General features: G+C 44.1%; 1 protein-coding gene across 1 annotated transcript in view; it reads left to right on the top strand.

Moving 5' to 3' along the window:
- The window catches only part of RNF144B (ring finger protein 144B), an 80,408-nt gene extending 67,735 nt beyond the window's left edge, over positions 1-12,673 (top strand). The window contains exons 5-8 of the mRNA XM_007089770.3: positions 1,972-2,176; positions 4,207-4,351; positions 7,719-7,808; positions 8,960-12,673. Of these exons, the coding sequence (XP_007089832.1) occupies positions 1,972-2,176; positions 4,207-4,351; positions 7,719-7,808; positions 8,960-9,100 (581 nt within the window). The 3' untranslated portion in view covers positions 9,101-12,673. The remainder of the gene's footprint in view (positions 1-1,971; positions 2,177-4,206; positions 4,352-7,718; positions 7,809-8,959) is intronic.
- Positions 12,674-13,973: the final 1,300 nt, after the last annotated feature.

The following is a 13,973-nucleotide window of genomic DNA, read 5'->3' as shown; positions in this document are numbered from 1 at the left end:
AAAGCTGTAATGTGTCCCTTTGGTCTCTTCCTCCACGCTCCTTCGCTTGGTCATTTCTGTGCTGTCAAAGTGGACAAAAATACACGAGATCACGGTTTTCTGTGGCTCAGACTCTTCCCTTGCTTTTTGCATTGGGCTCTGCCGGTGCATTGCTTCCTCAGATTTTTTTCCTTATGGGAATCTCTCGAAATCTAACTGCTGTCATATTTATTGATACTGCTTTTATTGTGGCATCCCAGCTCCCTGAAATAATAAGTTGGTCGGAACAAACAGGTCATAATGTCTACCAAATAATTTGGATTAGAGTTATGTGGACAGTTTGTATGTTTGTATCTCTTTAGGTTGATCTGCAGGGATGCTATAAATTTAACTATGTTATGTATCTTTCCTTTCCTTTTCCTTCTTTATCTTCAGACTTTTCAAAGACCCCTGATTTAGAATGGGTGGTAAGTAGGTATGTGATGTGGGAGTCCTTAGCTCTAATTTACATACCAACCTTCATTTCTTTAGTGTTTTAGTGTTTAGTGTTTGTGAAGCAGTTATAAGAGTTTGAAAGAAAATATAAATGGTGTGGAAATAAAAGGTCAAGACCTTGGAGCATGTGTGTGTCACTGTCCCCTTGACTTTCTAACCAGGCTGTCCCAAAGTTTTAGGGACTTCTCAAGGATCCATCTCTCTTGGGGTCTGAGGACCTGTGAATCATAATAGGCTTCCCTTTTCTGATTATATTTGGCCTATAATTCTCCAACCCCAGCTCCCCCCAATTTTTAGATAAGACACTATGTGTAAGGATGCTCTTTTTGAATAATGAGCATAGATCTGATTGTTGCATTTTCTGGATGAGAGATTAATGCAGACAATGTTTACTTGAACATTTTGGACTTATTTCCCCTGATACTGAATTTGTAAAATTATCACCTTTAAAACTAAGCTCAGACTTAATGCCTTCATTTCCTTTTTGCACCACTCTCTGGGTCTGTTGGTCTCCAGTGTGGAAATTACAAAGAATCACAAGCCTTGGGAGATTTAAAACTGGAATCTCATTGGTTTAAAATTTGCAGAATACATTGGTTCAGAGAAAAAAAAAAACGGGCCACTCAACTACTCAAATAACATCATTTTTTGCATGATATGTTCCCTTAAAGGTCACATTATGTGACAAGAACATGGGGTCTGTTAGGAAATAGAAAATAGAAGACTGAACAAAATTTGTAAACATTTGAATAGAATGACAGTGGCCTTACCCCCAACTCCATATGCTTTCCTACATGCCACGTGGATCTAGCTCATGGGTAGTATATAACCGACTATCATTTTATGGTCTGTGAAAGTCCATACCTTTTGTTTTTGGAGCATGTGAGTCTTTTACAAATGTCTCTAGCATATGGCAGGGCAATGGAATATACAAACTGACAGGTAATCTGACTTTTTTGCTAAGCCACACCAGACAGATGCTGTTTGGTCCCTAAACTATTCGATTTCTTCCTTGTTCTTTCATTTCCCTCTAAGAAACAGAAGAAACTTAACTACTTATTTCTCAGTGCCTGAAAGGACAAAATCCTTTGTGTATTTTTTTTTTTTTCTTTTGCCTTGGTGGGCCCTTCAGGTCCAATTTTCCTCTAAGATGATACCCAAAATAACGATAGCAGGGACTTGAGATGTTTGCTTACTTTGAGTACTGAACGAACGGTGAGAAGTATTCCAAAAACAATCGCAGATTTTGGTTGGTGAGAACACTCCTTATCTATTCAGAAGGGCATTCCATTAGTACCTACTTTGAGAAATGCGGCAGGGCTGAGTGACCTTGTACGTTTGGATCCATTCTGAAGACCAGTGGTAGAAATCACTGCCCTTGATTTTAGCAAGCTTCCATAGATGTTAGCCTATAACAGAGAAACGTGAAGGGGAGGAAAACCGCAAGCCTGCGCACAAGACAGGTAGACCATCACATTTTCTTTTTTTACACTCTAGAAGTTCACCTGGACCCCCACCGAACATGGTGTCCTGTCGCAGACTGTCAGACAGTGTGCCCTGTTGCATCAAGTGACCCGGGACAGCCCGTACTGGTGGAGTGTCCTTCTTGTCACCTGAAATTCTGCTCCTGTTGCAAGGATGCTTGGCACGCAGAAGTCTCCTGTAGAGATAGTCAGCCTGTTGTCCTGCCGACAGAGCACGGGTAAGAAGGGAAATGGCCTTGGGGATTATTCACTAGTTTTCTCAGAAACCCCAAATATGTCTCTTGGCAAAGGAGTTATCTGGTGATGGAATGTAGAGATCAGTCACTTCCCTGTGGAGCTTCCCTGAGAAGCGTCTCAGAATTGGTAAGTTGTTAACAAACAATAACGAAAGAAGAATTTCTAAAGGGAATTTAGGTATTTACCCCTGGAGGATCTTCCAGCCACTGCTGAAATTAGAGCTTGTATAAATTTTGATTTCTCTTTAGGCAGGGAGGCACAGGGACCACTGGTTTTCAGTAGGAAGTCACGGCTTGTCCACAGCCATTTGCCAAGGAGTGCTGGCCACCTGCTAGGGACAGACCTCATTCTTCTTGCTTGCAAAGTGGTGCTGGGATTATTTTCTTACCTGATTATGCTGCCAGCTTGTGAGGTGTGCCAGTCACGTCAAAGAGAGCACAGCAGTAGAAACAGCAGCCCTGCAGGGCAGTGCAGTACTCAATTCCTAGGTCCAAGAGGAAGAGAACTCATCTCTCGATACTTTATGCTCTGAAAAGATGGCACCAAGGTTCAGATTTTGTTACAACGAGCAGCAATTAAATCTGTACCTTTCAGTACTTTTTACGGCAGCAGAAGGGCCCAGAGTGAGAGACCTTTGTGCTTGATCCCTTGCTCTGCTCAAGGCTATGGCTGTTCTGCATCAGTGAGAACAGACGTACCAGTGTTAAGAGTCCAGTTGGCTTACTCACCCCGCACCCTCCGAGTGTGTAGAACCATTCTTCAGGAATAGCAACACTACCTGGCTATGATGCTGGGCTGGAATCTTAGACCAAACAAATCAAGAGGAAAAATAGATCTTCATGCACTTGGCAGGCGTGGACCTTCCTAGCCAGTACCTTCTGCATTTTCACTGCCATGGCAGTAAGGTCTGTGGGTGTCACAGGATAGTGCAAAGATCCCAGAGGAGAGAGGGGTTGAGATCTGACATTGTCACTTGGTGCCTGTGTGACCTCATGTCAGTCACTCAGCCTCTATGAGTCTGTTTCTCTATTTGCAAAAAAAGGGGGAGGGTAGGAATTAAAATAGTAACTGTCCCAGTGCTCTATAAGGTTATGGTGAGTACCAGCTCCGATCCTGGATCTAACAACACTTTGTGAACTTGATGTCTCCATGTGCTGGGTGCTGGTTTTAATGAACGGTGGCTGAAGTGCAGCGCCGGGCTGTGGCTTCCCTAACCCTCCCACCTCAATTAGCTCCACTTATTATCTGTGCCCCTTAAGGCTGTGAGCCTGTGTTGACCTATTCATCCATCTGGAGCAGGTCTTTTGAATGATATTGGGCATTTATTTTATTTCATTATTTTTTAAAGATTTTGTTTTTTTAAAATAATCTCTTCACCCGGTGTGGGGCTCGAATTTACAACCCCAAGGTTAAGAGTTGCATGTTGTACCGACTAAGCCAGCCAGGCACCCCAGGTGTTTCTTTAAAGTCTTGATCACTGACTCCCTCAACCTCTGCCATTTGTTTGTCAGAACAGATCACTAGATAAGAGATTTATCTGTGCCGTCTCGGATCCTGAGCTCGTGTTTCTCTTGTATAGTGGACTGCTTGCATTTCCTATTTAGACAGTGTGTGCTCGGGGAATGAAATACTCCAAATAATGAGTTAAGCCAGGTGTGGAAAATACAATTATATAATTCACTTCAAGCCAAAGATAAATAAAGGTTCTCTTCTGTTTGGAGTTATCTGAATGACTAATCTGTGTCTCTCCAATTTTTACCCCCACCCTCTTCCATGGAAGTGAATTCACGGATAAGGAAGGGTTCACTACCTACCCATCAGGAGCCCCAGGAATTCAGTTGGTGACCATAAAGTGGCATCTAGAAAGGTGTTAGTTAACTATTTAATTCTTTACACTCAGCTCACTCTTCCCCAGCTCTGGTAGTCTACCCCCTTGTGGTTCTAGCTTTTAAGAAACTCAGGCAGCGTTCTTGATCCACACCCTATAATTTCTCATCCATTTTGTTTCTAGGGCCCTCTTTGGGACAGACACAGAAGCCCCCATTAAGCAGTGCCCTGTTTGTCGGGTTTATATCGAACGCAACGAAGGCTGTGCTCAGATGATGTGCAAGAATTGCAAGCACACGTTTTGCTGGTACTGTCTCCAGAACCTGGATGTAAGTTCCACTCGGATGTCTTCTCACGTGGTCTTTCTGTATCGGTGTGACCACCGGGACCCTACGGCCTTTCCTTTGGAAACAATGAGCCTCTGTTTGTCCTGTAAAAGACGTTTACTGTTCTTAGTGATACTCTCCACTTCAGATGTCTATAAAATCTCTGATTACCTTCACTGTGTCACCTCAACCTTAAAGGCAAGCAAGCTTTTTTTTGTTTTAGGGACATTTCCTGTTCTGGGAGCACTGTCTCCTCTTGTTCCATAAAGAATCATCCGTGTGTTCATTTTACATTGCTGTTGTAACAAATCACCACGAACACAGTGGCTTAACCCAACACAGATTTATTATCTTTACTTCTAGAAATCTGACATGGGTCTCACTGGATTAAAATCACAGGGTCTTTCGGGCTGCATTCCTTTCTGGATTCTAGGGAAGAATCCACTTCTTTGCTTTTTCCAGTGTCTAGAGCCTGCCCGCATTCGTTGGCCTGTGGCCCCTTTCCCCGTCTTCAAAGCCAGCCACATCCCATCTCTCCGACCCTTCTTCCAATTCACGGCTCCCTCTGACCACAGCTGGGGAAGCTTCTCTGCCCTTCCAGGCCCTGTGATTAGGTTGGCCACATCTGGATGATGCAGACTACACTCCCCCATGAAGGTCTTAATGTAATCACATTCGTACAGTCCCTTTTGCCACGTAAGGGCAACATAGTCTCAAATTCTGCGGATTAGGCCACGGGCGTCTGTAGGGGAGCCGCCATTCTGCCTACTGTACTTTGGTTGTCGTCTTCTTTCTGAATTTAAAGAAAAAAGCCACTCAAATCCATGAGATGTCTTCAATAACCACTTCATTCACTGCCATGACAGCAGTTTTGCTATTGTTTTATTAGGGTTGCCTTCCCAGACACAGGGGTCTGCCCCCCTCACTCTGTTCCCTCACCATTCATGAGGCACGTCTTGCCCAATTCGAGTACAGCTCATTCAGTCCCGGGCCAAGGCTAACGGTAACCCCAGAGGTAAAAGGTGATGTGAAGGCTGGATGAGCCGATCTTGCTTCAGTTCAAGCGTTTACTCTAGCACATGTGAGCTACCCCAAATAGGAAGAGATATTCACTATTTTGGCAATCCAGACGAAGAAAATGCGTCCATATCCGTGTGAGCCTCCGTCATGTTGGTGGGGGGCAGGGACCTTCTTTTCTCAACTTCTCATTTCGTTGGCTTGGTTTGCTTCAATTCGATCAGCAGTTAGTGTGGGGTTTTAGTGTCACACACACCCAGCGAGTCCGTGTGCAGTGAATACGGGATGCGTTCCGCCCCCCACATGCCTGGTTTTTAACTGAAAACTAGATAGGTTGTTTCAGACGACATCTGTGAGTAAGAATTTTAATCAGCCCGATCTCAGTGTTTCAAGCAGAGGTATAAATTGGGGAAAAGAAAATTGACATTTTAGACTTCAGAAGCTCAGTAGCTCAGGTTGAAAGAAATGTTTCCACTTAAAAAAAATTCTATCATAACCCCCCGAATTACAATTAAGGGTGATATTTGAGAGCTGTCGTGATTCCAAACGTGAGATGTTCTGAGTGAGGTTCTCACTGACTGCACAGCCCTCATGTTTTACAAAGGGAAGAAATCTTCTCTGTTTTCCTTCAGGTTTAACCAGAATATTAACTGGGTTCATAGCCACAAGGAGGCTGAGCCCATGAGGTTCTTTTTAAGCGGCAAGAATGTAAGGGAATAAATATGTGTGCCAGATCTGTCCATCCTTTGGCTGGAATATGTCTGGGGTATGGCGTTGCAGAGAACACACTGTTCTGTTACTTGGACTGTTCTGACGCTCGAGATGAAATGGTACAGATGTTAAAAGGCTGATGCACAGGCTTCAAATACTGAAGCATCTTTTTCTGGTCATTGTTTCTTGAGATCCCATTTTCTCGGTTTTAGCCAGGGGCATTGGCCTCTTGGTGATGACGTATTCCCCTCGACAAGTGTTCTGTGTCAGATGGTGGTGTTGATCTTTGTTTGTGGGAAAGTTTCAGAGCAGCGGGTCTGGGAGCAGGTTGGTTGTCCGAGAGCCAAGTGTGAGACAGACAGCCACCCGGCGTGGTTTTGAGCTTTACTGGGGTGTTGAGTTTGCTCCTGCCTTCGTCCCCATCCCTGCTGTCTTCAGAGGGCGAGGTGTTCTTCATCTTATGCTGTGGGTACCTCAGAGACCTGTCCCCTTCTGTTACCTCTTCTCTCTCTTGTGACTTCAACTTCCACTAACATCACATGTGCAGCTGTGTCCCATTTGAAAACGAATCACACTTTTCTCAAACCTATGTGTCTCCCATACTCCCATTCTCCCCCAGCCTCCTCTTTGAGCCAGGCCTCAAAACAACATAGTCACCTCTTGTCGTTGACACTGACTTGCCTCCGGGCATTGAAGTACACTCAGCGTGCCACATTGTCACTCCCCAGCTGTATTTTTCTAAGGCCTTGAGTGAAATGCAAGGGATATTTCAGTCCTCATCCTACCTAAACTGTCTGTTTCAGTGATGACACCTCTTCTGGCTTCCCTTCTGCATTTCTGGCCACTTCTCCGTTTCCTTCCCGGGCTCCCCTTGACCCATTCTTTGTGACCCAAATGTTTGTGACCAACATCCTCTTTGCTCTCCAGTCTACACTCTCTCCCGGGTGATCTCATCTACTTCTGTGTTGTTTCCTGCCCCTCCCCCCGACATCTGCCAGTACCCAAGGCAAAGTACCCCAAAGTTCAGATCTGTGGAATCAGCTGCCTTTTGGACAGTACCACTTGGATGGCTCAAGTGTCTCTCAAGTTCAGCCTGTCCAAACCGTAGCCGTCATCGTCCCAACAAAGTTCATCTCTCCGTTGTCATTTCTCTTGGCCAGGCTCCTGCTTCTCCGCAGTGCCTTTCCCCTCACCTGTGATTTCTTCTCCTTCTTCCCCCGCCTGGTTAGTTACCTTCTCAGTATCTCATGCCTGCATTTCCCACCTCAGCTGCTGGCATTTTTCCTCGCCTGCTCTACTGTGGCCGCCTTCCAGGCGAGGAAGACTGCTCTTCGTTCCACATCGCACCTGCTCTAGAGCCGCCTTTCAAAGAGGATCGGTCAGGACACGGAGCCTTTCAAGACTCAGTCGAGAGTCTCGTTGATTATAATCTCTTTTCACTCAGTGCTTTGTAAAAGTACCGAGATACATCGTAAAGATCGCGGCCTCGGGATTCCGGGAGGCTGTTCATCAGTATCGCCCAAAAGAGCGTTTGCTTCCACCAAGCAAAATATGGTTCGCGTCTGTTAGATCCAGTGTGGTTAGTATTTGTCTCTCAATTCAAAACAGCGTGTTTGTTGAGACCTCTCTCCTTGTTTTTCAGAATGACATTTTCCTCAGGCATTATGACAAAGGGCCGTGTAGGAATAAGCTTGGCCACTCGAGAGCCTCAGTGATGTGGAACCGAACACAGGTACCTTGACCCTTAAGAAGCACGAGATACACTGGACTTGGGAGGGCTTAGAAAGCCCACCTGTTCTTCCTCCCCACCCTGTTGTCTGCTTACGCATCCATCCCTGGAGGTTCTGGGGAGCCCCTGAGCAGGGCCAGGGAAAGGGAATGCAGCAAGTGCCTGAAGTTCATGAACATGACCCCCTTGCGGATAAGTGGAAGGGCAGGGCCCAGAGCAGTCGGGTAATTAACAGCCACCTGCAGAACGAAGGCAGGTCTTCTTTCCTCCCGAAAAAATGGTAGAACGACTTTCCTAAAACCCTCTAAGTCCTACTTTCTATAAAAGGCGGTGCTCTAAAATCCCATGAGCCGCTGCTGGGGCTTAAATCCCTCTGTACCTGCCATTGTGTTTCCGTGGCAGGTTCAAAGGAAGTCCTGGTTTATTTTTAATAGCGTTTCATATTCATTAAAGGCTGCGTTCCTTTTAAGGGTGCCAGTGTTAATAGCCTAGCAATCATTGTTAATATCCCTATGAGACTATTAGGAAACTCAGGGAGAGAGCCAGAGCGCCAAGAGCAACAGTTTGGGGTCACACAGAGCTTTTGCTCGAGTTAATGTCTGTTTTGTTCCCTCCCCTCCGATCTAGTTCTTGCCGTCTCCCTGGTTAGTATCCAGTTCAGATCATGCAGGCACTGGGCTACAAGGTCCTATGATTGGTAACTGTTTTGCGTGCCTGAGGTGGTGTCTTAGTTCAGGCTCTAGAATAAATTATCATAAACTGGGTGGCTGAAAAAAAATAGAAACGTATTTCTCCCTGTTCTGGAGACTCAAGGTGCCTTTATGGTTGGGTTCTGGTGAGGACCCTCTCTCTTCCTGGTCTGTAGATGGCCTTCCTCTCACTGTGTCCTCACATGGCAGAGAGTGGCGAGAATGGAAGCAAGCTCTCTAATATCTTTTTTTTAGGGCACTAATCTCACCGTGAGGGCTCCACCCTCGTGTCCTAATTACCTCCCAACCGCCCTCCTTTCCGGATTCCATTGTATTGGAGATTAGGGTTTCAACATATGAATTCTGGGGCTGAGGGGGAAACACACATTCGGTCTTTAGCAGATGGTACAGTAAACATACAGGAAGGTTTAACTGCTGAAGTAGCCTTTTCTTCCACATTTCCAGGTGGTGGGGATTCTGGTGGGATTGGGCATCATCGCCTTGGTGACTTCACCCCTGCTGCTCCTGGCCTCCCCCTGCATCATCTGTTGTGTCTGCAAGTCCTGTCGGGGCAAGAAGAAAAAGCACAACCCATCCACAACCTAGAGGTCTCTGCTCACGTCCACGTGCCACAGATGTCTGGGGTTCTAACGAGAAGCACAGTGAGAAAGCCCCACTTAGCGCACCTGCCTCCTCCTTGCCAACCTTCGAAAGTGCCTGTGTCTAGACTTTGAACTTGCCTTTGGCACCAAGGCCCAGCCCTGGTGCACGTGTTCCCGTGTGAAGAGAACCGGGCTGTGCGGTGTAGGCTGTGTCTGTGGAGCACGTCGGGAAGCTTTGGGGTTGCTGAGAAGGAATGGGTTGCTAACCCATCATCATTTTACCCACCTCCCCCCCCCCCCCCGGAGGATCCCACCGGACTGTTCAACTGCTGGCCAGATTCAAGGAGCCCGAGTGAACCTGTAGTGTAATAAATGTGTTGTCGCGGTTGGCCACACACATCACAACTGAGCACCAGCGTCCATTCTGTGTCAATTTGACCACCAAGAGATACGCGGGAGAGACCCCCCTGGGGGAGGGAAAGAATAACACTGGTTAAGAGGAGATTGTGGTAAGAGCTGCAAAGCAGGCTGCTTAGCTCAGGAGTGGGTACTTGGCTTCGGCCTCGGCCAGCCACCGGGCGTGCTGTTGCCGGCATTCCCACGGTGACTTGGCAGAAACACAATGGGTTTCTCCTTGTGTGATCTCAGCTTCCAGCACAAAACTGCTGTGCAGAGGGAGGTGTCTTTTCCCAGTGCGAGGACTACAGCCTGTAAAACAATGTGGTCTGACGGAGCGGCTCTCCCTGGGCAAGTGCAGCTTGGTGAAGGTGATAGACTCTCCTCCAGCCAGTAGCTGTGGTCTGCAGGATTGTGTGATGTGAAATACGGGTCAAGGGGCAGAGGTTCAAATCCTTCACCATAGATAACAGAGACCTTTCCTGAGCCCTGCGTTCTTGCACCCAGCACATTTAGGACTGGACCTGAAAGTCCATAGCAAGAGTGACTATCAAAGTCCCATGTGTACATCTAGAAATCCATATAATTTGCCACCTACCAAGACCCTCCATCCACTGGGCACGTGCGAGTATTTCCCATGGTACACACAAAACAAATGTTTCCTCAAAGCCATTTTGTCTTTCCTTCTGGGACTAATACACTTTATTAGAAATCAACCTAATGATTTTTTTTTTTTTGCATATTACATATGTAAATTTTGGTTGCAAGTATCTAACTTAACAAAAGGTATAGACTCGTAAACCCAACTCTTTTAAAACAACCCTAGCACGGTGTCATGTCATGTCAGTGTGTAAAAACACTGATAATCAAGCTAGTTACCTATTTTCAAACGCAGTGCAAGCAGCTCTCAACAAAGTTTAATATTGCTCTTGGAAGCCTCTGTTAGGGCGAGCCAGATACTTCCTGTGTGTACAAGGCACTGATCAAACAACAAAAAAATGTAAGAAAGAAACTGTAACTGCTTTACGTATCATAAATAGTTTAGGTTGGTATAGCCCCGTTGCGACTTAGTTTTCCCGTCATCCGTTAGTGAGATTTTTGAATACACGGGTTTTGAAAAGACAGTAACTTTTTCTCCAATGACAGGATGTCATAATTGCCATTAGCAACGTAGTCTGGTGCTTCATGGGAACATGTAAAGTGCTCCTAGAGAGCTGTCCTTGGAACGAGGGACAGTGCGTTGGGACTGTCTGGACCTATGATGTTTTCCCGAGGTAACTGGGTAACTAGGTTGTTAAATTGCTGCTATCCTGGACCTATTCTTAAGGAACGATGCTTTGCCTGTGTAATGGAATGTGTCCTAAGTGGGGATGTGTATATTTAAGGAACTTTGGTTCCCACATACATGTTGATACCTGATCTACGTATAGGCCATCCCTACGTCGTGTACACTTTTATTTACCATTTGTACAGAACATAGATGTGGACTCTCGGAAAACTTTCGAATGGCAACCAACCCAAAGCATTTTTAATCATTTTTATTTGGAAACTTCTCAATGTTAAGCGTCTTTCTTTTCCTTTGAAACTCTGAACATGTCAGAACAAGAATACTCTCTTTGATCAATGTATTCCCTATTAGTATAAATAGAAGTGTACATATATTTGAGTGATTTGCTTTGTCTTAACACTGCCTCATTGTAGCACAGGGCATTTATAACTGCTCAGGGGATCACGGGAACTCAGCTGAAAATGAATTTTTGTATCAAGAGTGTCAGGAGTGGCAGTTTACCCTGGCATGAGCGAACTCTCGAAGCTTCTATTCCACAAAGAATCTCTAAAACAGGGGCTGATTTCAAGTAACCTAAAATCCTGTGTTATCAGAGGCGGAACTCCTGAATTTGGAGTTAAAGGTAGGAGAGAACATCCACACTGTCTCCTTGGCAAAATTGAAGGAACTTGTTTTCTCACAGAGATACTGTAACAGAAGCAGCTCCTTTTTTTTTTTTTTTTTTTTTAAATACAAGATAGGGTGTGGGGGGGTTGCTTTTTTGAAACAGATTTCAAACAACTGGATTTAAGTTTTTAAATGTTGAAAAGTGCCTGGAAAGTAGTGACTTCTTCCTTAAATAGCTACACGAATAGGCCTGTGTAAGACTGTCAGAATCAACAGGAATAGGTTGGTAGGTTAAACCCAGATACATCGCCGGTGCCTCAAAGGGTGAGTAGCAAGCCAGTCTAGAAACCTTGTTTACAAAGGAGGGAACTGACAACTTAGATAAAGAGACTGATGTTTTTGTTTGGCATACTGGCCAGTGAGACAGTTTAACCTGTCTCCTTCCTCTGTCCATCAGCTCTGTCTTCCAGGGATTCTCTTTCCGGACTAGGAAGAGATATGGGTCTATGTGACACTGTTTGGATGTTGTGGCAAAAACTCTTGTGTTTGGAGTAGTGTAGTTTTTTTGAAACAGGATCAAAACTCCTTCACCCAGTTGTAATCTGGATGTAATAACCCCCCACCCGGAAACACTAGCAGGTGTAAGGGGACGACAACTAGCTGTTGCCCCTTCTGGGAAGTTTTTTCTTCTTATCCGGTAGGGAGGTGAGGGGGAAGGCCACAGGGAAGCAAATTTTAGAATCATAGGCATTCTGTTTGTTCACACAATGGGTGTTAGCTCTGGACTTGAAATCTCTATTTAGATAAAGAGGCCTTTGAAAAACAAATAATTCACAGTGTGAATTTTCTTGTAGCCTGCATCATGAAAATTTTACCTATCCAGATTTGCAAAACGTACATGTTTATTTGAATGTAAATCACTGTTTCTTGAAACGCCAAATTGTCTCTTAAAACTTACTCAAAATCTAAATGCGTCTTATTTTACCCTTCTCTGCACAGTGCTTGACTTTTGTGTTCATGAATGGATGCCTTTATGTATATAGACCCATGTATATATGTGCAGCTCTGAAGATAATTTCCTAATGCCTTAGATGAATGACATTTTATAAAGCTGTCAAGTTGATATCTATAGACTATTACATCTCATGTTGATTCACGATCCAGAAAGTTTTGTTATGTATTTAAGAAATTGCTGTTGTATTATATTTTTCCGGTTATTTGAGAGGAAAATAGCTGTTTCAGTCTCTGTTGCCCCAATAAATGTGGAGCAAGAAAGCAAGTGGTTAACCTTTGTTGTGCTGCACGTTTCTAGACACGTTTGATTTTATCCTCCAGGAGCCACCAAGCACTATTAAATCCTAGGTTCTGAATTTACAAAAAGCACCCAAATCTGTTATACCATTCATGGAAATAATTCTTGCTACCCTGTTTCTTAAAAGAAATGAGAAGTATAATGCCTTCACTCGTTGCAGACATTTTTGTCGTATGTGCAATATCCCACATGGTCACTGCATGGGCATTGGTAATTATCCAGAGAAACAACCAATAATTTAGGGCTTTGATCATTCTAATGAATGCTGCCAGGGATCAAAGTTCTATAAAATGAGGGTTGGACTGCCTGCTCTCTGTGGTCCGCTCTCACCTTTCACAAGTCTGTTGGAGGAATGTATTTCCTCGTGATGAATTTTAAAGGATTTACATTAGTGTTAAGGTCATTTCCATTTGATTAGTATTCAAGGCAGGACTCACCAAAGGTTGAGTGCTGAAAGTTGGTTAACAACTAGAACTTGTGTTTATGCAAAACTGAAAGCTCACATTCCTGTCTCCTGGGGTTGATGCCTTTCTATTGAACATTGGTTCAATGGTTGTGATTGGATACCTGAGTATAAAGACTTAGGACTGACTTACAATTCAAATTTCACTTTGTAATCATTCACTTTTGAGGAAATCAGTAAGATCATATTAAAAGATTTTTGGGTTATGGTTTCTTCGTTTCCTTAATCATTTCCTAAAATGTCAACATTACTTCATTTTTAAAGTGTCATTGTTTGCTAAACTTGAATTTGTATCCCCAAAGAATTATTGAATGAACCACTTTATACAGTGGTGATTTTAATCAGTGCCCAACCAGCAAACTCATTGCCATGTAAATTATAAGCCTAGTGAATCTGAAGGAGAATTACAATTAGGTTTTTCTGTAATTCAATTATTTTCATTTGTAAGATAATAAATTTATTTTTTTAGACCCCAAAGATGGTATCCAACTCTATGAGCAAGAAATGAATTTCTTCAAATAATTCAATAGCAATTATAATACGATATAGATAGATAGATACATTTTTTACATGTTCCTTAAAGGACTTTTGAAAACAATCCTATGAGATAAATGGAGTAGATATTAGATCCATTTCATCAAGGAAGCAGTGGTTTTATGTTCATGTCTGGTCAAGGGCCACACTACTGATGAGCGGCAGCCAGAAAATGAACATAAGACTCCCTTGAGATACTTCTGTGCTTTCATTAGTTGGAAATTCTGAGCCTGCCTTCACTCCTGGATCTGTGAGTACCAAGAGAATGAACTCCACCC

The sequence above is a fragment of the Panthera tigris genome, chromosome B2 (assembly GCF_018350195.1).
Source record: "Panthera tigris isolate Pti1 chromosome B2, P.tigris_Pti1_mat1.1, whole genome shotgun sequence".
Taxonomy (NCBI): domain Eukaryota; kingdom Metazoa; phylum Chordata; class Mammalia; order Carnivora; family Felidae; genus Panthera; species Panthera tigris.
The sequence above is the reverse complement of the archived record's forward strand: the minus strand, read 5'-3'. Positions and strand labels throughout refer to the sequence as shown.